The sequence below is a fragment of the Amblyomma americanum genome, chromosome 1 (assembly GCF_052857255.1).
Source record: "Amblyomma americanum isolate KBUSLIRL-KWMA chromosome 1, ASM5285725v1, whole genome shotgun sequence".
Taxonomy (NCBI): Eukaryota; Metazoa; Arthropoda; class Arachnida; order Ixodida; family Ixodidae; genus Amblyomma; species Amblyomma americanum.
Window position 1 is genome coordinate 106,928,701 of NC_135497.1, and position 25,756 is coordinate 106,954,456.

At 44.4% G+C, this 25,756-nt stretch overlaps 1 protein-coding gene across 7 annotated transcripts in view; it reads left to right on the forward strand.

Annotated features, from left to right (window-relative positions):
• Obsc (Obscurin) overlaps positions 1-25,756 on the forward strand; it is a 153,097-nt gene that overhangs the window by 58,164 nt on the left and 69,177 nt on the right. For 2 of the 7 annotated variants that reach the window (XM_077646463.1, XM_077646467.1), the window contains exons 4-24: positions 3,129-3,247; positions 3,429-3,569; positions 4,045-4,215; positions 5,320-5,389; positions 5,484-5,576; positions 5,666-5,758; positions 6,318-6,482; positions 8,074-8,211; positions 9,262-9,427; positions 9,559-9,774; positions 11,813-11,929; positions 12,851-13,087; positions 13,544-13,709; positions 15,843-16,018; positions 19,729-19,825; positions 20,146-20,324; positions 22,999-23,128; positions 23,222-23,397; positions 24,406-24,511; positions 24,786-24,961; positions 25,175-25,280. In XM_077646463.1, coding sequence (XP_077502589.1) covers positions 3,129-3,247; positions 3,429-3,569; positions 4,045-4,215; positions 5,320-5,389; positions 5,484-5,576; positions 5,666-5,758; positions 6,318-6,482; positions 8,074-8,211; positions 9,262-9,427; positions 9,559-9,774; positions 11,813-11,929; positions 12,851-13,087; positions 13,544-13,709; positions 15,843-16,018; positions 19,729-19,825; positions 20,146-20,324; positions 22,999-23,128; positions 23,222-23,397; positions 24,406-24,511; positions 24,786-24,961; positions 25,175-25,280 — 3,038 coding nt within the window. The remainder of the gene's footprint in view (positions 1-3,128; positions 3,248-3,428; positions 3,570-4,044; positions 4,216-5,319; positions 5,390-5,483; positions 5,577-5,665; positions 5,759-6,317; positions 6,483-8,073; positions 8,212-9,261; positions 9,428-9,558; positions 9,775-11,812; positions 11,930-12,850; positions 13,088-13,543; positions 13,710-15,842; positions 16,019-19,728; positions 19,826-20,145; positions 20,325-22,998; positions 23,129-23,221; positions 23,398-24,405; positions 24,512-24,785; positions 24,962-25,174; positions 25,281-25,756) is intronic. The other 5 variants (XM_077646464.1, XM_077646465.1, XM_077646466.1 and 2 more) reach the window with 5 other exon arrangements.

Sequence of the window (25,756 nt, forward strand, 5' to 3'; positions counted from 1 at the left end):
GTCTTTTCCAGGCACATGCCTTTGTCCGCGACCGTCTGCATTCCGCCCTTGTGCGCGGACTCGGGCCGTGTCCCGCTCCGTGTGCGGTCGCACGGATGTCGCCCGGCGGAGCCCATATTGGAAGAGTGCACAGCCCTCCTTCCCGGCAGCGGGGACTCCCGCTGCAGTTCGCAGCACTTCACATCAAACCGGAACGGCGCCGCGGAAGCGCTACAGTCAGCTCACAGCACTCGCTCGCGGTGTCTCGCCTCAGCTTGTCCTTGTGGGTGCTCCGGCAAATGAAGCCCTTGGAGCAATTTAGATTCGTGAGTCACGCCTCTTAAAAATGGTAACCCGCCAACTTGAGCAAGTCTCACCATTCGGGGTCATAACTGCGGAATATAGAGAAAAGGTGGTCGCTGAGAAACACTGGCGCCAGTGAGGAGCGGGATTTGAACAAGTGTGCCGACTCGCTCCGACTTGTGCCGCTCGCGCTCTTCACTATCGCGGCGCTGCTCAATGTTGGAGTCAGACTCCAGTGGCTATTGGCGCACCTTCGAGCGAGGCACTTGCCCTCTTCTCCTTGGGACAATCTGATAGGGAGGCGTTCTGTCGGTGTCGCCCTCTCCTGACTACTGTAGTTGCTCTCTTTTCGTATTCTTCTTGACTTACTGAAGTTGAGGCATGGTAGAGAGAGGGTGGACGGATGGCTCTTCATAATCACAAAGTGAAGAAAGGAGGGGAAAGCCTCAGAGTTCTTGCCACCGTTTCGACAGGAAGACTTGTCTTCGTCTGGGCAAAGCGTTCATCACTGGCGGGGTTTAAGTAGGGCCTTGGGGCAGGTATATCTTCGCTACAGAGAGAGGTGAAAGAAAGCTGTCATGCACGATGACTTCGATATAGAAGATTTACTTCACCAGCTAGTAAAGCTTGACGTATCACGGTGCGCTGTGGCGTGAACGAAGAGTAAGAGGATGAGCTTTCTTTTCTCTTCTTTTTGTTTGTATTAAGGACCAGGGAGATAAAACGTGACCTTGAGCGTTTATGCACAGGCTTGTTTAATTTTTTTATCATCACGGAAGGGTTTCACTTGAGTCGAAATAGATAGGCACGTGTAGAACGTCGGCAGAACAATCGGACAAAAAAAGTTTGACTACTACAAATTAAGCACTGAAATGCTGAAGAATGTCAGCTGAATCCCCACTCAACGTCGCTATAGGTGATCCGTTAAAAGTTACGCTTAAGGCTGCTCAAAGCGCTATTTGCGACATACAGAGCTTAAAATGATGTTTGAATTAGCACATGTTTCGACGGAGGTTTATTATAGTGAGGTATATGATTTCACAAATTAGTGCCAATGACAAAAAGAGCATGCTCGTCATGCACGTTTTGAGTTTAGGTGAATTAAGAGTATTGTATTCAGCCTACTTGCATGGTCGGTCAGGTAGATCCAAAGAAAGCCGCTTATGGTAATGGATTGTTTGTATTTCATGTCAAACTGTCAATCGGATCAGTTCCGGTTGTTTAAGGAGCTGATGTTATGCAACTATAAATTATTGTTTTTCTTATTTTACCTGAACCTAATATATAACCTAATATAATGAACCTAATATAGTCATTTTTGCCTTTGATTTTCTTCTCTCGTAATAAGCGACATCATAGTGAGGTTTTGAAGTCGAGTCACCGGTCAGTAAGGAGTTTTTGCACGAGTCTGCTATGAAGACGCAATTGCCACAAGGTGGCAAGATACATGCGTTTGTACTGTGGAAAGAAATCACGCAGTAGCTTTGTAGGTCTCGCACCTCTCCAAGGTTCCCTTAAATGGGCCGTGAAGTTCTCTTCCTGCTTTATTTCTGTGTTTTCCTCAGTCTTTCTCACCCTTCGTTGCACATATAGTCGTTAGAACGACTTACACGCGTCAATGAAAAAAAGGTATCATTTTGTAATTTCTTTGTGCGAAAGAAGACGACCAGCATGTTCCCGACCATGTCATGAGAAAATGATGGTGATAAGCACAATAGAACTTCCAATAGAAGGGAAAGCGCTCGCAGAAAACGTCACTGCACCGTCGGAAAAGTGTGTTACAGGGCTCTGTTACAAGAATTCTTTCACTTAAAAGACTATATACAACTCATTTATATACATGTTTTCTTTTCTGTAAGGATTTACAGAACATTAGCATGCATAATTTAGAATTTAGTGTGTGCACTCATGCTGTTTCGGCTTCGCTTTCATCGAGCTAACAATGACTGTGACGTAAGAAGTTTTTGGGTCACATGAGGCATGAAAACTGCAATATAATTGCGAATACTTCGTTTTTGCCATTCCAGCTCTTGAAGCAGACTGGCTTATGTTTTGTGGTTAATTAAAGCTACGTACCAATGATTCCGTTGCAGATTTTTTTTTTTTAAGCTGGACGTGACCTAAACGCATCTAACATGTCACAACTACCGCTCGGTTGATGAAACCGAAACCGAAACAGCATCAAGAAAAAATTCAATTGTAAATAATTTAGTGGTTACAAGGAAATACCGCCGGGTGATCTATGTATACTAATGTCTAACGCGTCATTTGAAAGAAGAAAACACGCAAGCAAAAATTTGGAGTTGGTATTCTTTAAAGGACTGTGTGCTGCAACCTGTTCTTAGAGTTAGCTTTGATAGTGGTGTAGTCTCTCATCAACTGGGTAGACCTTTATGCACGTGCTGTCGAGCCACTGTCTCCGTCTCATTGCAATGCCAGTCGTGAGCGAGGAATGCAAGGCGCAATTAAAATCCTAGAAATATTATTGTAAATATATCCGGAGGCAGCGGCTACATTGTATTGTCGGGCGGGAAGTATCTTCGTCGCGTGTACTGCAACAAAGATATCGGCTTGTTTCTCGAGGTGGTCAACGCACGGTCCCGCAACAGTTTTCCGCCATATAATTCCCATTGCACATTAATCGAGCATATAGGAGAGACTTGCTTACGCGAGTTATCAGCTGATGAAGTATGGCATCGCATTCTCTCGCTTGAAGTTCCTTGCCAATAAGTACGTTACGATTACTACTGCAGCATTGTAAGCGTCCACCGGCACAATGTTTTTTGTCGGTTTTTGGCAGAGTAATACAGGTCACATGGCTTACATCTTGTCCTCTTCTATCGCAGGTAATCGGCGGAATCTACGAGGCCATCCTCGACTATAAGCCCCTTTCAAGTGACGAAGAAGGACTTCCGCTGAAAGAAGGTCAAGAAGTGGAAGTAATAGACACTTCGAAACCTCGAAAGTAAGTTGCACGTTGATAGAGATACGGCATCAGCTTGATGCAACATTTCTCTAGTGTCTTTCTCACACGAGGAGACCTGTAATGCGCAATTTCTTCCAAAGTCCGCTCTTTAGCGGCAAACGAGGCACGACTTACTTGAGATTGCAGCCTTGAAATCATAACGATTCACTTAATTTCACAGATGGCGCGTACGGACGAGATCGAGCCGAACAGGCATCTCTCAAGAAGGCTGGGTTCCGTGCTGTTACCTGGAGAAGAAACAAGGCGCTGTGATCGAGGAGCAGGTTGCTCCAAAGGACAGGGAGTCGTACGCGAAAAGAGAGTAAGCGCACTATTTGCTACGAATCTATGTTTGAGTTCAACTCCCAAGTAGGAGAGATAAAGTTACTGTCATGAGCGTAGTCGTTTTTCTGTCTGGACAGGACGTCGCCTAAGCGCGTGTACCTTCTCATTTCGTTCTTACTTTCGGGGTCCTGAAGAACTTCAGCATGGCCCTCTTTGGCATGTAGCAACCTTGCGCGCACGCACTACGCGTAAATTAAGTGCAAAGTATATGTAAAACAAAATATACCTGCAAAGACGTGTTACTAAACCGGAGTGGTGTTGCGAAAGAAAGCATGTGGTAGTCTAAATGACGTACCATGAGCCATCCGCAAAGATTACGAAATGTGTGCCCGATAAAAAAATTCTTCATCCAGCAAGTTGCAAACTTGAAACTTCTCTGTGGCTTTCTTGAACAGGAAACTACCAGCATTGTGGTATTTTACCAGGCATGTAATATTCATTCTCCTCTTTAGGGCGGTAGTGAAGGAACTCGTTGAAACCGAGGAAGACTTCTCAAGGGACATGCAGCGTGTTGTAAATAATTATTTGAAAGAAATGGAAAACCCAATAATGCCAAAAGAACTGAGAGACCAGAAGGACGTCCTCTTCAGCAACTTCAAGGACATTTGTGACTTTCACAATACGTAAGTAACTTGCTCCTTCGTGCGCTTTAACAGCGGCTCAGTCGCTTGAACATAAAGTCACTCAAGTAACTGGATGCACATATATATATATATATATATATATATATATATATATATATATATATATATATATATATATATATATATATATATATATATATATATATATATATATATATATATATATATATTGTTGTCATTGCATAATAAAGCGTTATTGTTTCCTCTCAGAACGAGGGCTCTACTGAGTATCATATCACTGCTGCCACTGCTTGCTTGTTTGTACTGCAAGCGCTTAGAGGGATTCTATATATGCAGTATTATTGCACCCTCCATATAACTGTAAATTGCGCATCTTTTGAATACTGCGAATACGTGATTATTTTGTGTCATTTATATATTGAACTGCAACATTGCCAGAAAATAAAAAAGAAACACGAGAACTTCCACACGAATAAAGGCAAGTCGACAATTATCACTATTAACCGGCAATGCCTGACAAAAATTTTGCTGCCGAGCGGAGCGCTGTATGCATTCACACGTGTAAACGCTCACATATCACAGCTGTGCCACGCTATTGGTTCGAAATCTTCAGCTTTTTAATGGGAAGTTTGCTTTTGTAGTGACGGGTGGCAAGTGTTTGTGATTTAACACTCTCAATCTCGTAGATAAAGAGGTTGTTTTGTTATCCTTCTTTTTTGTTACCCAACGCTGTGCGCCGTGTACTAAATAATAAGCTTCCCCTGGGAAACTATCTAATTGTTCGTAAAAGAGAAATTAATTTTTTTTCGTATCGTGCCTATAGTTTGGGATATCAGGCTAGTTGGGAATGGAGGCCCCAGGCTAGTTTAGACCTCAGGGGTTCTTTTTAAAGGACACCGAAATATCGGTATATGGGCGCTTTTTTTATCTCACCTTCATCAAAATGGGACCGTCGCGACCAAGATCGAACTTGCAAACCCGCACTCATTAACACAACGTCATAGCCTCTGAGCCAACGCCGCGTGTATTCGTAGAGTACAGTTTTGCTAATTTAATTTTTTTCAAACGAGTGATTGAGCGAGCGTATATTACAGAATTGGCGCCCACTTTTCTTCCTTTCAGGGAGCTGATTAAAGGTGTTCAGTTCAACGCCAGCGAGCCCGCCAAGCTCGGCGTTACATTTCTGAGGCTGGTAAAAATCACGTAATTTTTATTAGCGCAGATGTTTAGTTCCAGTTGAACTTCACAAAACCTTGAAATATATCCATTTTTTTATTCTCCTTCAGGAGCGCGACTTCGATAAGCACGTGAAGTATTGCGAAGATTTCCCCCGTGCACAAGAGTTGTTGCAATCTGGACCCCTTAAAGAGTACTTCGATGTAAGTACGCGCACACAAACGCTGAGCCAGCGCTGATGGGAAAGCATTCGCTACAGATTGGAATAAAGCTTCTCTGATTTTTTCTGTAGGATTTCAGTGCCAAGATAAACGATGATAAGACTCTATCGGATCATTTGAAGCTACCTATTCAGCGCATTAACGACTACCAGCTGCTTCTGAAAGTAAGTCATGGCATGAGTTGATGAGTGTACCATTTTTTGCTTGTTTTTTTTTCTCTGTAGAGGGTGGGGGGGCTTGTGTTTTTCGGTTCACGTCGTACCTGCCTAGCGGCAACTAACCGTAATGGTGCTCATGCAAAAATCTACAACATGAAAAGTATTCATGCTGAAATCGAACATTACTGGAGCATTCTTACACTGCTTACAGGTCAGCGAAATGCTTCTGTAGCTGATTAAACTGTAGATGGCATTAGAACTGTTATAATTTACGCTTACTTAAAGGGCGACACAGTAGGTAGTAGGCAATAAGTATGACCATTTATTTATTGCTGTTGCTGTCTATCTGGTTTCTGCATTCGGTATTGGCCAAATATCGGCACGAAAATTAGACGCAATGTCGTAGAGTTAATAGTGAAAGTTGAGAGCACAAGAACTGGGCTAAATATTGGGAGATAGCACGGTTTGTATCTACATATATGACAGCAGAACCAACGGATGTTCGCTTATTTCCGCTTTCCTGATCACAGGGCACAAATACATAACTGTTTTCCCTATCTGTCAGGAACTCATCAAGTATACAGCGCGCCTCCATGAAGACTACACAGATTTGCAGCGAGCATTAGATTTCATGCAGGCCATTCCTCAGAGGGCATCCGACCTTCAGTACATTAACGCCATCGAAGGTTATCACGGAAACATCCACAACTGGGGAAGAGTCATCAAACACGTGAGTACGATTTCAGTTGAACTAAACGCGTAACGCGCATCGCGCTGGTGAAAAGGACCCGAAACGATCGCTTCATGGATAAAACGAAATCACGTCCACTGTAACTGGCTGCAATACCTGTCTTGCGAGTCTTCACGTGTGTTCTTGCCGCATAAAATATCAGTCACATAGCGTAGACTGCCATCTGATGGCCGCCTTTTCATATTGTGGACGTATTTTTATGATTATATCAGAATCCTGCTGATCTCAGCCTTGCAAGCGATACTTTCAGTGTTCTTTTCGTGGCGCACAGATTAACGACAAGTGCATATTAATGCCTGTCAGTTTGGAGTATAAAACGTGTCTAGCGGCAGTTAATATCTGCGGCGTGATTATCCCATTCCCACACTGCCTTCAAAGGGTTTGGTCATGCCGCAAGTAATAATTGCCACTGAACACAAGCGCCTTAAAGAGCTGTCACTTCGAGCTTACTGCAATTAATATATACCTGTCGTTATCTGACCTTGCTAATCAAGCATCAATTTACTGGACGGCACAGGGCTCAGTAAATCTGCCACATTCTGTCCGCGCGCTACATCACAAAAGTATTAAAGTACGAGCCGCATTTAAGGCCTTTCATGACATATCTTGTCTAACTTTTTTCTTGTTTTGCATGTGAAAGCTGCAGCACACTGAAATGGACTATGCACCTAACAGTATAATTTCCACACGTGCTATAGGAATGCGCGCGCCTGCTAATGCTTTCTTTACATAGCGTCCTTTGCAGAATTATCTCGGCAACAATGGCTTCTAACTCAAATAAGGCAACTGTATTCATGTTACGGTAAAATCTGCCCCAAATGTGCGCTGCAGCACTACAAAAATGCTGATGACATTTCTTTGGCTTTGCACGGTGTGAAAACTTCTATAATTGTTGTCACAGACAAACGAGACCACGACATGTTTATTTCCGATCTGATTAGGTACTGCGATGAATTGGACAAAACAAAAAAGTCTTTTACAGGTAAGTATCGCTTGTGAACACCGTTACACAACACCACTTTGGATAATTTTCGGTTTCAAAGTAGTTTGCTGGATAAACAGAAACCGTGGGGTTAACTCATCTTAAAACTGACCAGCGACTTCTTTGAACCAACAAAACGGACGATAAATAGTTTAAAGTTCAAAGCATACGTGTTACAGGAGTGCACTGAAATTTGCGGACTTTTTCTGCACACAAAAACGAACTGACAGCTAAATAGCAGACACCAGCAAGTTCTGGCATGTGAAACATAAGTCGCGAAGCTTCGCATCATCCTCAAGTTCAATTTTCAGCAAACTCTTGTTACAAAGACTGTGTGTTTAAGAGCAAAGTGAGGAACCCGTGAAGGTCTCACCGCTTTGTAAGACCAGGAAGCTTGGCAAAAAAACAAACAAACATAAAGGCAGGGGAGCGTAAGCTCTATCGAACCGAGACAAAAATGTGGGCACAGTAATGTTCTGTACGCTGGTACCTGTAAAGTACTTTTTAGACAATAACAGAGTATGGAGACGTGTGCTTCCGCGCTCTAATATTTCTAGCTCCAACCTTGTTTATTGTGTTTCGGCACAGGGATGGTTTGATATTATCGACGCAAAAAACCGAGAACAGCTACGCTATCTCTTCCTCTTCAAAGGAAGGTTGTGCATAACTGAAGTGAAGAAAATTAGAGCCAACCGAAATATCTACCTTGTCAAGAATGTGCTCAAGGTGAGGACGCGCTGTGAAAGACACTGGCGTTGCGTCCGTCCACTGTGAGAACCCTTCCCAGGCCACACGTTGTGCGAAAGTGAACTGCCTCCTGCATTCACCCTTCTCAGTGTTGCCGGCACACAGGCCCACAGCCATGCGCGGTCGCTTGACCTCTGCATGTGTATGTAACCGTGTATGTAAGCTATGTTCTGTCCTGTAGTGCTCGCCGTCAGCTTCTTGACATGCTTATCGAATGCATTTAAGCGTAGAGAATTTGTGCACTGCGATTAATTTCAACTAGCAAGCTGTAGGAATTGTCAAAGCATCAGCTGTTTCTCAGTGCCGTGGCTTTGTTGTCTAGACGTTACACGCTGCGCTTACTTTTGGCGCCACGCGGCACTGTTCTTGCATGCCACGTAACAATCGACGAACTTGCTCTTTCTTCTTCTTAACAGCATGCTTTACATGTAGACTATGCTGCATGCCGAAAAAAAAAATATTTTGTGTTCTGTGGTTATTTTTGTACATTTCTTTACATACTGTTGAACACGCTTCAGTCTAGCTTTATTGTGCATAAAGGAGAATTTCGAGCTGCGCCTGTTGCTAGCTCCCAGTGTAAGATCATTCGTACATCCGGTGTTGTAAGAATTTCTTTGAAGTCTGCACTGAATGGCTTAACGACTGGCACCGTAAAAACACAAAAAAAGACTAGAAAGCTTAAGCTGTGAAATGCTCTCGTGTTAGTGCCCTTACTAGTGACGTTCGTTCGGAACTCTTAATAGAACTCATTAATAGAACTCATTAATCAGGTGTTTGAGTTAAGGTGATTTCATACAGAAATCGCGACTTTTTGTTCTCGCGGCGTTAAAACAGAACGGTTTAATTCTCCTGCTCTTCATCTGCATGACGTTTATTTTCAAAGAAAGAGAGCCGTGAATAGCGTTGCTACTAAACTTCGGGCTTTTTAAATGACGCACATTCAGTATTTTTGACAAGTTAGCACGCAAAACGTGCATCCGGCGCAACAAACGCTTTCATGGGCGCCTCCTTCCGTTTTTTCTTCCTTAGACGTCAGAGTCAGAAATCGTTGAGACTGGAGATGACGATGCTACGCTCAAGATCTTACAAAAGGACTCCTCGGGTCAAGATGTGCCAATCACGCTCCGAGCAAAAGACATCGAGCAGAAAAAGGAGTGGGCGCGAGAACTGCAGGCCTCCAGAGTCGCCAGCGAAGGTAGGGTGCTCGCTTCGCTCAGCTGGAGCGGCTTTTCATTTCGGGTGGCTGCAAAATGTCGAAGCGACAAACAGCGTCGGAAGATAGGGAGCAGAGGTTTACTATACCCGCCGTGCCTCATTTGAACGCAGTGGTCGAAGAGATGCAATTGGACGACACGTCCGAGCGCCAGCAGGAAAAGAGCAGCTACAGCCGCACGACCTCGCTATCCGAGTCCACGGCGGTGCCCGTGAGCCCCGACCCTGCGTCGGCTTCTATGCCCAGGGCCGAGATCTTCGAAGCCAGCAAGGAAGCCACGAGTGCCGCCACTCACAGCGTCCGATCGGGCTCTGTCACTTCGATTGACGGTGCGTACGCGAACTCCTTTATCACTGGTTACAGGCGCAGCCGTTGAGACGATTTTGCACACACTCCAGAACGAGGGGAGGAGAGGGGGAGTTGGTTTCCGTTTCCTGCACCAGCGGTTGGGAGTAGGGCTCCAAACATCCCCCCCCCCCCCCCAGTTCCCCTCCCCTTCGCAAATGCCACTCGAAATAGACTTCCGGAGTCGCTGAAGGCTTGCCAAACGAGATGGTTGTTTTTCGTGAACGAAGAAAGCTTATGATGTCGCGAGCTCATTCATGATTTTTAATACCCCAAGGCATCTTTCTCATGCTTCCACGCGTTCATTATCTATACTTCGGCACGATAACCCAAGTTCAAAACAATCACACGTAGAAGCAGACCGTGAAGTATTGTGAGCTGTAATCAAGGCTTTACAGGCTTGTTACAGATTATTATGTCAGGGCGCGTCGCAGGCTATCAAGGAAATCTGATTGCACATAATGTACCGTTACTGCGTGTTACGTCTTCTCTGCGTGATTGAAATGGTATTAACAAGACTTGAAAGCATCTTAATTGGTTCCAAACCCTTCGTACTATTCGTTTGCGCTCTTGCTTCGCTCCTGCTTGTATCCTTAGAGCAAAACGAATAGACTTTGCATTCGGTTCAGATCCTTAGGAGCAGACTTGGAATTACGAACTGTTGCACTTGCAGATGAAGTGCAGAAATGCGACGGCATTCCTGGGTAAACTCTGGGCGCTCTCAGTGTTGATATTAAGCCGAGAAACTGAGAGAACAGGAGGATAATAAAGAGAGTATGATTAAAAAGGAGCGGAACTGTGGCGGTTTGCGAGCATGGAGTGCGTCGCCAGTGATAAAACGTCGAAGACAACGTAGGCTCGCAGGTGCACAGTTCCGCCCCGGGCACGCTCTGACGCTTTACCTTTCAGCTCCCCATAAACGCAAAGCGGAGAGGGAAAGCCGAGCAGAGAAAGCAACGTGCTGAGGAGAACACGAGCTTGAGCAAAGACAATCGTCGGATGAGGTGTCATCGAGCGCAAGCGCGACTGGGCGCAGCGACAACAATGTGCTAATTAGACTCCGCAACAACGTGCGTCGCGTGTGTGCGGGTGCAGAGGCGAAACGTAACTCTACTTCTCGCCTAACTTACTAAGAAAGGCAACTTCGTATTAAAGGTGACCTGGGTGCCATTGGAGGAACACTGTGCTTCGAGTCGCACGTAGCCGCTGTGAACGACCGCTTTGCGGACTTGCTCAAAGCGGCGTCCCCCGACGGAGCACTAGGCAGGCTAATAGAGCACGCGACGTTTAAAGCGAGTTCGAACGCCGAAAACACTATACAATCAGCTTTACACTTCCGCAGTAAGCACTGGATAATTAACTGCACATTCACAGGCAATCAAGTCTCACCATCGAATGAATTTTTGACGTTGCCAACGAGAGCAGCGCGATGAGCCGATGAATGCTGTCGCATTTCAACTAAAATGAGCGCTGCGAATTGAGTAGTGATTTTTACAGAGGTCTACTCGGGGGTCTTACTGAAGCTATATGTCTGTCGTCTTAATTATAGATCCTGAATGTATCTGCGTTAGTATTCGCTATTGAATGAATGCCATTTAGTACGTTTGTATCTTCTCTGTTGTTTCCATTGCGCCAATGCTTTGAACAGGTTAATAAGAAGTGTACATGCAATGCCATGGTTACTAAGCGCTGTCGGCTCTCGTTTCTGAACTTCGCGTTGTATCCTATTACAACTGTGTTTAAAGGACCGAGCAATTTTTTCGCTCCCTCCAGTACGTACAAGCCCACTAAACATAATAGGATGTAACCTTGCCAGTTAGCAACTTAAAAATGTTAACTTTCTATTTGACTTGATCCATGTCCAGCTTAATTTCGTGTTTGAATGCGCACTAAGCTGCTAAACGACTGTTCTTGAAACGAGGGCCAACAGCCGTTGCCGAAGGTATCTATTTGAGTAGGTGCCTTCGCCAAGTGTTAGTTTAATGCATTGAAATGTACTTGTGGTGTTCTGGTGCTTTTCAGAAATTCAGTCTCTGAATTCTTTTGCTGAAGACGAATCTGTTTATTTAACAGCATCCAAGAAGGATGCCACAGGAAAGCCGCAGTTCCGCAAGGCTCTTCGTGGCCTCACCTGCTCACGTTAGTTTCTTCTCTTCTTTTCCCTAATCGTCTGTGGGCATTTGTGGCGTGTGTTCTTTGCGTTTGCCGTTCTGGTGTTTCCTGAGTGCAGTAGCCATAGCAACGTGAGATGGCGTTTTTAAAGTCCCTGTGTTTTAATACTAATCAACCTGCTTCTGTAGTCGAACCTTCCCCAATTCCCACGACTATGAACATTTGTTCTTTGAGATTTTAACCTCTGCATGATACAAAAGAGACTTACCCCTTAAGTTTGCTCACCCCTCAGGTTACTTTCTTAAAGGCTGCTGTACGCGCTTTGGTTGATGTCCACGTCGTGTACAAGTAACGAAATTATTTTGTGTGTGCTTTTCACCTACAACAAACCACAATCTCCATGAAGTATTGCAAAGCATGTCGATAACAAGACAGGAAAGTTAACCTTATGCTTGTATGCTTGGTTTGTTTTAAGGAACATATATGTCTTTTTTTTTCCACGTCATGAAGTCTGCAGGAAAATGCGTAGCTCTGTGATTAAATGACAGCAGTACAATGAGGCAGTTTATTCCCACCTTATAAGTACGGAAGGGCAGGTGAAACACACTGCTGTTGCTGGCTGCGCAATTGTTCTCTACGTTTTCATGCTGAACACCGTGTGATGGTATAGTTGTGAATTTATTGTGCATTACCCAAATAACCTTTTCCCACTTCGTTTACCAAGCATTCGGCACACACTAGCACTTTCTTAGAACGTGAAAGTAGTTGACATGAAATTAAAAAGCTGAGTGCAATGCCGGTGATTGAAATTTTTCCAGCTATATTCACGGAAGTTTCCAAGCGTAATTTGTGCCACTCACTATAATAAATTCGGAACTCCTTTCTTTTTACGCTCTTTTTCGGTCACAGATGCCTTAACAACGCTTGTATTATACCATTTTTGTGCAGAAAATGACAACACCTTTTTGGAGTGTGAGGTGTCTTCCCCAGAAAAACCTACCATTCAGTGGCTGAAAGACAACATTCCCCTGAAAAAATCATCGCGTGTTCAGCTAAGTGAAGAAGAGGGCAAATACAAACTGTACATCAATGATGCGTCCTCTGAAGACTCTGGAATGTACACCATCATTGCGTCCAACTCTGAAGGAACAACTTCGTGCAGCGCTCCGCTCTACGTAAAACCAGGTGAGAGATTTCTGCTCCCAAATGCAGCGTGTAATTTCTTTCTCTTTTAGACTGTTAGGGCAGCCTCTTTGGAAAACTGCGTAATAGCCATTAGAGGAATAAATTTACCCTTAAGGAACGTATAAGCTCAACTGATTCATTACGCACTGATTCGTCATGCCAGACCGTTAAGGAATTAACTATGGCGCTTCTTTCTAATAAGTTTCGACAGTATTATGGCCTGAAGTATTTCTGCATACTCGACATCACATCACGAAAATATTGTGAATGGTGGCATTGTTTCGTAGCTGTGGGCAGTGTGCAACAGTAATTTGGCAACTGCAAGCTCAAAGCGCAAACATTTATTTAAGTTCATCATCTGCGCGGATCCACCTTTTTCTTAGTTCCAGTAAATTAGGAGGTAACATTTTGAAATCGTTTAAAAGACAGTTCCTGATGTCCTTTGTTTTTTACTAGCACTCAGCGTTGCTAAACCTGACTCCAGACCTACAAGCCCCGGTGGCACAATACTACCGCACGCCCCGGTCTTTAAGGTCAAGCTGAAGGACACGGAGCTCTTGGAAGGCACGTCTGTCCGGTTTGAGCTGGTTGTACGAGGATGTCCAGAACCGGAAGTGACAGTGTAAGTTAGTTTCCCCTCTTTTTCGCAAAAGCAGCCCGAGTGACGTCTTGGGACTTCTCACATTTCGACAGCGCTTAGCAGTGGGAGAATGTGTCAAACCTCCGTTCGGACCCTAGTAGCCGCGTTCGGTTGTTTTTTCTATGATAAACAGACAGTCACAGGCGAGGTTCTTTCTCGTTGTCTTTATTTACAAGGTTCAAGGTATAAAGGAAAAAAAGCATAAAAATGACTTTATATTCCATATCGATGGATGTATGACCTACGCTCTTATGGTTTCGCGTCGGTCATCTTAACGCAAAACCACAGTGCTTCCTCACAGTCACGCCGCGAACCGCCTGGAGAGGGCGAACGGAGGCCCGGAGCGTTCCAATGCGCCAGCTCTCGCGTATAACGCGCATTGATGCACAAGTTGTGGTAATACGCGGCGAGAAAATACTGTTATCATTTCTTTCTGCGTGTTAATGCATGATATCGCTGAAGTTTGCTTTACTTATCACGTTAGTCTATAAGTTTACCAGGGGAAAAACGGCGCTCCGAACCCCGAATTATACAGTACCGTTAAGGTTTTTGTTGGTGCAGTTCTGTTTTTCATGCTTCATTTTTGTTGCTTATATATATATATTTTGTATGCAACTCCTGCTTGGGCACTCGCCGTGCAGTATCCTGTAAATAATGAAAAGAAACAAATAGAACAATAGCTGATAGTCGCCTTTCGAAGCCAGGTAGCCTAGAGAGAAGGGACGCGGTACCTGAAAAAAAATTTCATGTCGCGAGCCGCGTGCACGCGTAGTACTGAGTCAGCCTCTCGTGACGCTTCCGGCCGCGAGGTCGAGGGGAAGTACTGCAGGAGGGAGTCCATGTTTCGCGCGACGTTTGTACCGCCTTCCGTCCTGCTTCACGACACTTACCCACGTCAGTTACCAAAGCGGACCAAAAAGAGGTTTCCATAGCTATCACACCTGTGCATCCTACGCATCACTTACGAGATCCCTTAATTTTTATTTTAGGGCAGAAGCCCGCACTTGCGCATTTCTCAATTTTACAGACATTTTCCGGCTTCCTCAATCACGAGATACTGAGGTATATGCATTTGTCAACTTGATGTCATACCCTTTATAAAAATGTCACGAAAATGTCACGATGTCACGAAAAATTTCCAACAAATTAAGCTGGATAAAAGCGTAAAAATAGCACAAAAATATATTGCTTCACGAGCATGGCAGCGCAGAAAAGCACCAAATCTCAAGCAGAGACCCACACGGTGAAGAAATTCTAGACGCCCCTATGAGTAGCTCACTTGCAGCTCCATGGAAAGCCCTTGTCATTCCTGATGCGCCCCGCCAGATGTCAGGCGATAAGTGAGCGGCGATGCCAGCTGGTGTTCTGGGAGAGCGCAGTTTATTGACAATGACGGCAATGTGAAGATCGTTACCATCGTGGTCTAATTAAATGATAACACGCACAACCCCGAATATCCCACGGTGCCTAAGGCTAACCAGGTGTAGGTGTTCCGACTGCCAGTCCGCCGGCTCCCATGAGGGAGGTGAGCGGGAACTTAATGCCGCTGCGACGTACTAGTGCGTGTAACGCCATTTGAGAAACAGCATTCAGTGGAAAATATTATCGAGCATTTAGTCGGAACAAACTTATTCATCCGCGTGTCACGTAAATGCGTTTTACGAGTTTGCAAATATTCAAACATTTCGACGTTGCGAATAATTTCGTGGTCACCGTTCGCAAAATCGAGTGTTAACTTGAATTGCTTAGTTTTACTGCAAATCTTTTCGTACGCAATTCCTCGGAATGCTGCCGATAATAAAAGATAGACTTTTTAAAGGCAGCATAGAATTACTTTTATAGAAAACGCAGGCACGTTGTTGAAAAATGCTTTAAATGCGAAAAATAAACAGAAAATAACGCAAGGAAACAGCAGCGCGACATTTTTGTAAAGGGCCAAAAGCGTATCTCTGTGATTGGTTAGCAAGACTGCCAGATGCGAGTCCTACTGCAAATTGTGCATTGGCATATTTGGCGGCTAAATAAAGTTATAGTCAAGCTCCCCTAGAATAAGATGCCAACTTTATGTTCCTGCGTCAAGCACCCAGATTCATGACATGTGCTGTTTCTTCTCAGCTACAAGAATGGGAAGAAGCTCGTAGAAGATGACCGGGTGAGAGTTATGTTTGAAAGCAAGGAAGTGTTCGAACTCGTCATCGACCACATTTCTTTTGAAGACATGGGAAAATACACGTGCGTAGCTGTGAACTCGGAGGGCAAAGATGAGTCATCGGGAACAATCACCGTTACAAGTAAGCAAGCCTTGCTTGTTTTTACTCCTCAGCAGAGAGTGCCGCCATTGATACTCATTGATCCTACAGTGCATCTCATATTGTTCTCTCACTCACTCTCAATGTCATTTCATTGACGCCGTGCACTTCTATTTTTCCCCTTTCAACCATAGCGTCTATAGGTTGTATAAGAATATTGTGGTCCTCTGTTGAACAGCGAAGTTTTCTAAGCGAAAGTGAAAAAAAAAAATGTATTCTATTCTGGCTTCATCGTCAGCCCATACCATGTGCGCGACGCCGTCTTTTGCGGCTAACCCCTACCAACCCGCTTACAAGTTGCACAAACATATGACGTGACCTTTTGTTCACCTGTTGAACGAGCATCTCATGCATAATGTGTGACCTTAATGCCTGTTATTTGTGGACGACAATCAATATTTCCTGTTCACCTTGTGACCAATTTTTATCTGTTTCAGGTAATACTAACCTAAACATATCACATCGAGTATACTATCACACACTGCTATAAGCAACGCCAAATCGTAGAAGGACTATAAGACGGGCGTCGGGGCGAGTTCTCGCCGCATCATTTTGTACCAGAACTGTGTTGGAAGTTTCTGGGATAAAAGTTCTTTGCATGTTTTTTGTCCTTCAGAAGACGTACTCAAGACCCTGAGGGTGAACTCATTTTTTGTTTCATTGTGTAGGTGCTGCGAGGAAGGTGAACTAAACCTATGGATGACTTTTTTTATTAGATGAACGAGGAACAGTTCCATCTAATCTGCAAATTATGAAGTTTTCCTAGTAACACCACGCTCAGAATAACTCAAGACGCATCGTAAAATTTTATTCAGTCACTTTCGTGTCGGATTTTCTGTACAATTGTTCGCCCTTTTTTTGTAGCAAGCAGGCCCTTAAAAACAGTACAACGCTTCGCGTACGCGTAGCGAGAGCAGTTTCCGGGCTCTGCGGTGGGGTTCCTGTCGCGCTCCTGGTTCTTTGACATGTGAGGGAAAGCTCTCCTACCAGAAGCATTGGAGTATGAGGAGCACCGCAGAAGACTCTCCGGACGTCTCGGAGACTGCTCCTGCCACTCTGCGAGTGGCCAGAGCACTTCTTGCAAGGACTTTACCTATGCAACGCTGTTTTTTTAAGAGTGGTTACGTGAAACGAGAACAATACAATAGACTACACTTGACAGCTACGATAAGGAATAACGTTTAGAGAAGCGTGCGCTGTAAGCTATGGTATCAGTGGGTTTTCATGCCTCAGACAAGCAAGGACAACCATGGGGCAGATTTGTGGGCAAGGTAGGGCTGGGAAGTCCGAGGGAAAATGGGAAGCGAAATTAAATGCAAGCAGTCAGCACTTTCAACGCGAGGCAAGGAGGGGGCAGCCTGTGGCCGCAACTGCCCATCTGGTGTACTTTTACTGACACTCACATGGAAGAATATGCACCTAGTTCACTATGTGAATTGCGACGCTTGAGATACCGTCATTTGGGGTATTCGTGGTAATTAAAGGTGTCTGTGTGGTGACCTTGCCTAAGCAGTGAAAGAGTACAGCAGCGGTTGCCGTAGCTTGAGTGGTATGGCATCACACACGACATGAAAGTGCTGCGTGTCCTCTGCTTCTGCCTCCTTGTCCACGACAGGCCGTCATTACGCACACCATGTACATTATTGTACGAGGGATGCTCAAGAATTTTTCCCTCCTGGGCTCTTACTCTCATACTGCAAGAAAGATAATGCATTTAATGCATTTAATTTCAGAAGCGCACCACTTTTCAATAGATTCTCCAGCAGCGACGACGCTTTCCCGCCACCACTGCACTGGTCCCTGCATGCCGTCGCAGACGAATGGACGTGCAGATATTTTACATTTTCTACCTTACAGCTTTGATCTGGCACACTATCCGACGTCTGGCTGTTCCCGTAAGACGAAAGAAGATACGAAGTTCACGCTCTTCGCATCGGATGAAGAGCTCATCGGCAGTGCAGTGCACCGTTGCTGTCCTCAGCAGCAGCCATGATTTTACAACGACAGCTGTTAAAGTCTCGTCTCCCGACATCGCGGCGTCGGCGTCGGAACAAGAAAGGAGTGAGAGAAGGAGTTAAGAGAGGAGGCAAGGCGCGCCGAGGGTAGAGGAACAAAGTGGCGAGGGCTGAAGCGAGCGCTATGTGGCGAGAGGAGTCAGCAGCTGCGGTGTGCGTCACATCGCGCGATCAACCGAAGCGAGAGAGTTGGTCTCCGGCACATATTTGGATGTGACGTCGTGACTCGACAGAAATAAAATAAACCGCTTAGCTTAACGTAGACGTGAACGCCATGCAGGGCGTACCACGGCGAGGCAAAACGCCGTAAGACGTTTCGCCTCGCTTGCCAGACGGATTGATATTCAGCGACCACAAAGTCACTGCCGTGACACAAAAGTAGTTGCCAGCCGTATCACACGTGTCTTCGCTATCCATAGTCTACACCCATCACCCATAGCTCTCATTGAAATCCGCGTTAGAGGTGGTAACCGTCCTACGAAGTTTTCCAGCGACGACATGCAGAGACTAAAGTGCCGTTCAGGGAAATGCATTGACGCTGCTAAAGACTATACCGAAAAACCATTTGCTCAAAGGAAAGAACCCCTCTGAAACTTGCAGCTGAAGGAAGGCTCTTTCGGTTCCATCACTTAACAAAAATTTGCAGCCCAGGCGGTAAAACGTACTGAACACTCCTCGTACGCTGAGCTTTCGGCCACATTGGTATCGACGACTGTCTACGTTTTTCTCATAAGTTCACGCATTGCTTCTTTCCTTGCAAGTGAACTCGTGCACACGCTGGCATGGCGCTGCTTTTCATTATTCATATATGCAATTTTTTTTGCACCAAGAGAGCAAAGCTAATCGGCCGGAGTGACCGCTACTAAAGCAAAAGCATGCATGAACCTAATGATGGAAACTTAAATTGCCACCAAAACAAGGTAACATTTCTGTCGCTCCTTGAAATTACACGAGTGTTCAACGGAAGGTATGTCTTTGCGTTGTAATGAATATATGCCCATGTGTTTATAACTCCAAAAATAATTAATGCACCTGACGTTTAGAGTGACAGAAATGGACCTGTTTAGTGGTTTTTTTCCGCTTCATTGCTTTCGAACGCTTTACGCTGATCGTTGCATTCAAAAAGTTTTGCATCTTTTTTATGCCAAAGCAGGGGAAGAGTAACACATTTGCCTCAACAAACGCTTCTGCGCTATTTTCCGCTTCTCAAATAATTGACGCGCGGTATTATGCATATGCAGATGCATAACCACGTCAATTCGCGCTTAACCTTCGCTCGTCCGGCGTTCCCGAAAGACTCTTGAACAATATAGAGCAGAGAAGAAGGCACAAGTCCCACGCCAAAATTTAGTTTAATGCGTAGCGACTGTAGTGCAAATATCAAGCTGTTTTAAAGTGTGTGCATTTCACAAACGTTTCTGCAAAGCAAAACATACTTATCCAGGCTTATAGAAGAGCTTTCAGTATAAAATCTGCAATTTATTCACTAACGTAGTTCGCGATGCTTAAAATGTAAAATACCTAGCCTCCTCAATACATCTGGTTTTCTCCTAGCCTCTGTTGCTTTACTGCGTAAAACTGTGAGAGTGGTGTCTTTTGTTCGCCATTTGGTTACGAGCGTAAACTTGTTAAGGTATTGTTTATTCAATGCGCTGTGCATAATTTTGACCTCCACAGAAGACAAGATATTATTCCAGGGGCTAACCGCAGATGATAGCGCTGCTGAAGGATCAGGTCCCCTAACACCTCCACCGAAGTCACCCCTGTTTAGATGGTAAGGTGGATTCTTTGAAAATAAAAATTTCTAAATCTACGTTTTGAAGAGTTGCATAATAGTTATCAAAAGCTCCGACTGTAAAAAAAGTTCTCTATTTCAAAATATTAGTTATTTTGCTCAAAATTAGACTCCTTTTGCACTGATATCACGATTCGTGTCGACAATATTAGACTAAAATGCACCATTACGAGTAAGCAGTCATTCTTTCCTGTCTAATTTCAGGGAATGTACGAGATAATGTAGACAACACTATTGTTGTTATTACATTTCTAGTGACTCGGCTGCATCATCAGATTCGGTTCTAATTATCATTCTAGGTTCAAGGATGGTCAAGAATTTGAAGCCAGTGAACGGTTTCAAGTCACATTTGACGATATCGAGGACACGCTATCCTTGGTCTTTCAACATGTCACGCCAGATGATGCTGGTCTCTACACGTGCGTTGCCAGCACATCCAGTGGGAAAATTTCCTGTAGTGCCGAACTAACAGTCCAAGGTTTGGCAGTTTTCATTCCCGAACTTTTAACTCTTAGGCTTTCCGAGTACTTCACGTGTTGTCTTGATGTGCCTACAATATTCTATCCCTTTCCTTCCTTTAAAATATTTTGACGTCTACAAGCCCGACTGATTTAAAACTGTTGTTTACCTTCCCCCCTCGATAAGAAAAAAAAATATGAATACATTCGCAGATCACACACTTAAGCGAAGTGCAACAAAAGGAGTTGTTTTCCCAATCTGACATAAGCTGTTTAACCTTGCTTGACGTGTACGTTTTCAACTATCGGTACGAACAGAGCATCGTCCACATCACCATGCCGACCAATCCTCACTGTAGATGTAAATAATGAATGTGCTTGTTTGTGTACGTCACTTTGTTGTAGTCACCTCACCATAACTTGTTCTTTCTGCATTTCAGCACGTTTATGTGTTTGTGCATGGTTGTTGACTGTACTGAATTAACAAGATGACCAGTACAGGGTGCTTATTTTAAACAAGTTGATCGGGATTTCAAGCGAATGGACTAGCGGGCAAGAAATGCGTGCTCAAGACTTACCGCTAAAAGAATACCTTTCCTAGTCAGGACATTACGGCGAAAGACTCTCAAGCGCTTGGAAGCCGACGTTTACATTTTGCACACGAGCTAAGTTTTTTGAGTCACAAAAGCTGATCCTCCGAAAGTATCAGATTCGCAGAGCGCTTGTGTCCAGCCTTTTTAATTTGTTGTATTGTTAAAATAAACACCCTATCCGCTGCCTACGTGCAGTTCAGTCCGTTGGCATGAAAACAATAACAGCCAGCAAACTCACCTCACTGTTCACAGACCATTGCTTTTGATGTTGTTTATTACACTGCGTGCAGCTTTGGACCGCGCGTTGTTCGTTCATGTTACAGCCGCATGGTAGCCGTGTAAACTAGGATTTAAAAGAAGTGACTGGTGTGTTGTCTGTAGAACGCGCAGACCGCAACAGTGCTACCGAGCCCGTTGAGCTGTCGCCATCAGCTGATAACAGCCACGTGAAAGTTGCTTAGAATTGCCAAATACGCATGGATAATTCGTGACGTGCGCATCTTCCGGGTTTCTTTAATTTTATTATTATCATTATTATGCTCACTTTTTTATAAAAACTCATATGTAACGACCGAAAAAAAATATCTTACTCTTGGTGGCTTCCGTATCGCCGTGAAGCCATAAAATAAGTAAAAAAAATTATGTTCATCTGAAATTTATATCTTAACATCAATAACTGGACTCATTCTTCTACTTTTTCCTCCTAAGACTTTCAACTTACAATTTTCATTCTAGTATCAAAACGTCCCAAAACGACATAGCGAAAAAACAATGACCGATTAATTTTCGGGGTATTGTTTATACACGATGACAATTGCATCCGCACAGCCGCCGCGGTGGATCACTGGTTATGGTGTTGGGCTGCTGAGCCGAAGGAAGCGAATTCTATCCCGCGGCCGCGGCGGTCGCATTTCGATGGGGGCGAAATGCTAGAGGCCCGTGTACTGTGCGATGTCAGTGCACGGTAGAGAACCCCAGGTAATCGAAATTATCCGGAGCCTTCCACTACGGCGTCCCTCATAGCTTTAGTCGCTTTTGGGACGTTAAACCCCATACAATCAAACAAATTCATTCCCTTTGCGAAGTATCATTAAGGTAGCGGTGCAGCGGTGAGGAGGGTGTTTTCCTTGTTTGGAGTGTCCGCGAATCGACTCTCGGACCACTGTACAGTGAATTATAATGCTCGTCTCGTGGACCTTCAGGGCAAACTTTCATGATTAATCTCATCATGTGGCGCTCTACACGCAACCTCTGCGGCAGCAAGCACGGGCCTCGGTAGTACGCTTGCTATCTGTCAAAATGTCAGAGATCGATAGCCAAGCTGCGAGCGTAAGCTGCCGCTCGAAGATTAACTGATTCCGTGGCACTGCGCCTGCGCTTACAGAAACGGCTTTCGACTGGCCTTACTCAAAGCTGTGATTCGTACACGTAGAGCTATGTTTGTTATCTGTTGTAAGCATGGTAGTTTAGAGTAATAGTAAACTTCCCCGCCGTTGGCCTTGCTGTCGGCAATATGCCCAATTCACAACGCGTAGTTTTCATGCGAAAACATGTTCAGAAAAGTAGGTTTTTCTTCGGAAACAAACTTGCAGGTCTTCACACGTGTTTAGAACTCCTACACAGACTTACAAGCAAGTAATCTCTCACGTAATTTCTCTCGCAAAAAAAAATAATTTCACTATATAAATTCCAGTCTCACTGGCTTTTTTTTTTGGTCACACAGTATGTACGTGACCTACTCTAGAAGCCTCTTTTGAGAGAAATAACGATGCCGAGGCCATCTTTAAGGCCAATAAAGTTCGTACGCGATGGGGGGACAATGTTTTAGCGCCAGATAGTTATTTTTACTGTACTTTAGCTTGCGGTCAATAATTTTGTATCTGTGCGAATTCTCTCGTACCTATTCGTAAACGCTGATTTTTTTTTTTCGCACAGAATACAAAATGTTCAGTGGCTAGGTCAGGCGAAGATTTGCAGAGGAAATTAATACCGCCATCTGGCGGCCGTCATTTGCGGTCACCACCGTGAAGTATATTGTGGCTTACCTGCCTGCAGGCTTTGCCCTGAATACCTAACTCTCTCTCCTACTTTCTACACCCAGGTGCTGTGATTAAAAAGGCACCAGAAGCCCCGACAATAGCTGCTAGTCTTTCTGACGTTGAAGTAAATGAAGGCGCTTCTGCAATGCTGGAGCTCAAAGTGAAAGGATATCCAAAGCCAAAAGTAACGTGGTAAGGTGTCTTACACTCGACGCACAGATACGAGAAGAATTTCTCTCTGTTCTCAAATTAGTGGTGTTGACGCGAAATGCACATTATTTGCAGGAAGCACGAAGGAAAGGTGATCGAAGCAGGCGGGCGTTACCGGTTCTTGTTTGAGGACGAAGAATCAATGACTTTGGTCATAAAGAACACGAAGAAGACCGACGCTGGTATATACAGTGTAGTGGCTGAAAATGAGTCCGGAACCGCCAACACTGAATGCAGGCTGACTGTCAATTGTGAGTAGATAGGAGCAGCTTGTGCATTACTACTTAATGAGTGATAACTCTCGAGAGTTGAAATATTTTGGTACAACATTGCCACCGAAAACCAGTGTGAAGTGCCGGGTAGTTTCACGTGGAAACAAACAGTCCTGGAGATGCACTTACACAGAAAATTACACAGGCCAGAACTATTAGTCACATTTCGAAATGAACGCGCAACTTTCAGGCTCCGGTCTTCTCCTCTTAGTTCTCACCTCCTGTCTCTGATGTCAGGTGACAGCAGGCTATTTCACACAGTACGCTACCACATGTGTGCCGGCGCACCTGTCGCACAGGTGCTTCCTTACGTGCGTTCTCCACATTTTGTTAATTGCGTAAATCTTAGGTCGACAATATTTTTACGTTTTAATACTCTGATTTGCAAAAAAACGATGGCAGTAAGCAGAGATATCCCATCTTTAGCTTCGTTGCATAGGAAATCACGAGTGCTATAATAAAACAGAATGCGGCGTTCTTTTCGGACCGCGTCCACACGATGACGGTGAAATGTACAAAAGCTAGCAAGACACCGTGTGAATCATGCCGGAGTTCTCGCATATATATATCTATTGAGTTCGTTACGTTACGAGCCGAAGTCTTAGCAAGTTTGCTCGCTCGTCAAATGTGGTTCAGTTCCAAAAAAAAAACGTTACTGGAAACTGAGGGGTTTACGTTAAGCCAAGTGTATTTACTCGAGCACTGTCGTTCGCATTTTACCACGGGGTCTCACGATTTCATGCTCGTTTTCTTTTAGGAGAATATAGCTCGAAAAGAGTTAAGAAGAAAGTTTTAAGACCTCATAGGAAGACTAGTTACGGGTTACCACTTCCAGGATTTTTCGTATGGTTCAGAAGAATACATCATAACTTGAAAATGGCTTCGCATTCGGTCATACCTCTGAGAAAAAAAAAGTGACGCATCCGTTCACTTTGAAGGTTGCTTCACATTCGCTGTTTTTTTTTCTTTCATCGCGGGCTTTTTCAGCCACCCCAACGTTTAAGAAAGAACTGAAAGACGTTTCGGTTATGACCGATGATGTGCTGAAGCTCGACGTCGAAGTGCAAGGAACTCCGGCTCCAGATGTGAAATGGTGAGATAATGCAGTCGGCAATAAATAGCTCTCAGGTACCGGATAGTATAACGATTCTATTCAGATTCCATTCGAGCTTCGTTTTTTGTATGTTTGTGATTGGCTGTGTGATGCCACGCCCCTTACCACGCCCTCTGCTCACTGGACCCCATGACCGAGAACGGAATAAGACAAACAGAACGGAATCGGAATATAATCGTTCTACTACCCTTGCCCTGGCTTTTCATAAAAGCGTGAGAATGAACGAATGCTGGCTGGGACTCGTCCCCTACAGGTACAAGGACGGCCAAGCGGTCGTGGAGGACGACCGCGTGAAGATAACCCAACCGGCAGAAGATGCGCACCAACTCATCATTAAGCGCGCCAAGGTGGAGGATTCCGGAAATTATTCTTGCGTCATCAGCAACACGATGGGAACACAGACAGGGTTCTCGGCTGTTTCTGTGAATGGTACGCATCTTTCGTGCTAGAGGGAAAGCAGCCTTTTGACCCTCGGTGCAAAAGTTGTATCGAGGAGCTAAACATTTCTCGTCGCCGAGACCAGGCTTTTTTTTTTGCGTGTTTAGTTAGCTTGCCTGCGTGTTCATCAATACGCATCACGCATCTCATAAAACTTTGTACTCAACAAGTGTATTTGACTGAACTGTAATTGGTTTCGTTCAGCACCACCGAAGTTTCTGCAGAAACTGAAGGACTACGAGGCTTCTGAGACGGAAAATGTGACGTTCCGAGTGAAGATTTCAGGAAATCCAAAACCGAACGTGAGCTGGTGAGTACTGAGGTGTAATGCATCTGACACACAGGCTTCTAAGTTCCCGAAAGTGGGTACGACGCCTATAAACGTGAAGTGTGCTGCTTTTCATTCCATTCAGGGCTTCCAAATATGACTGCATTGCTCTGCCGTCTTGCTTTGTAAAAAAAGAAACCTCATTCTCCCAAGGCACATATTAACCGTGGTTTTATTATTATTATTATTATTATTATTATTATTATTATTATTATTATTATTATTATTATTATTATTATTATTATTATTATTATTATTATTATTATTATTATTATTATTATTATTATTATTATTAGTTAAAGAATAAGGTACGCGTAGCTCAAGCTGCAGTCTTGTTTTTTCTCCGCTCCAGAGGAATTAAGTGCAATGATACAATGCACCTCCTTCCAGTGTTGCCTACCCCCCCCCCCCCCCCCCACCCCGTATATAGGGCTAGCATTAGATGCCTGAATGAGACA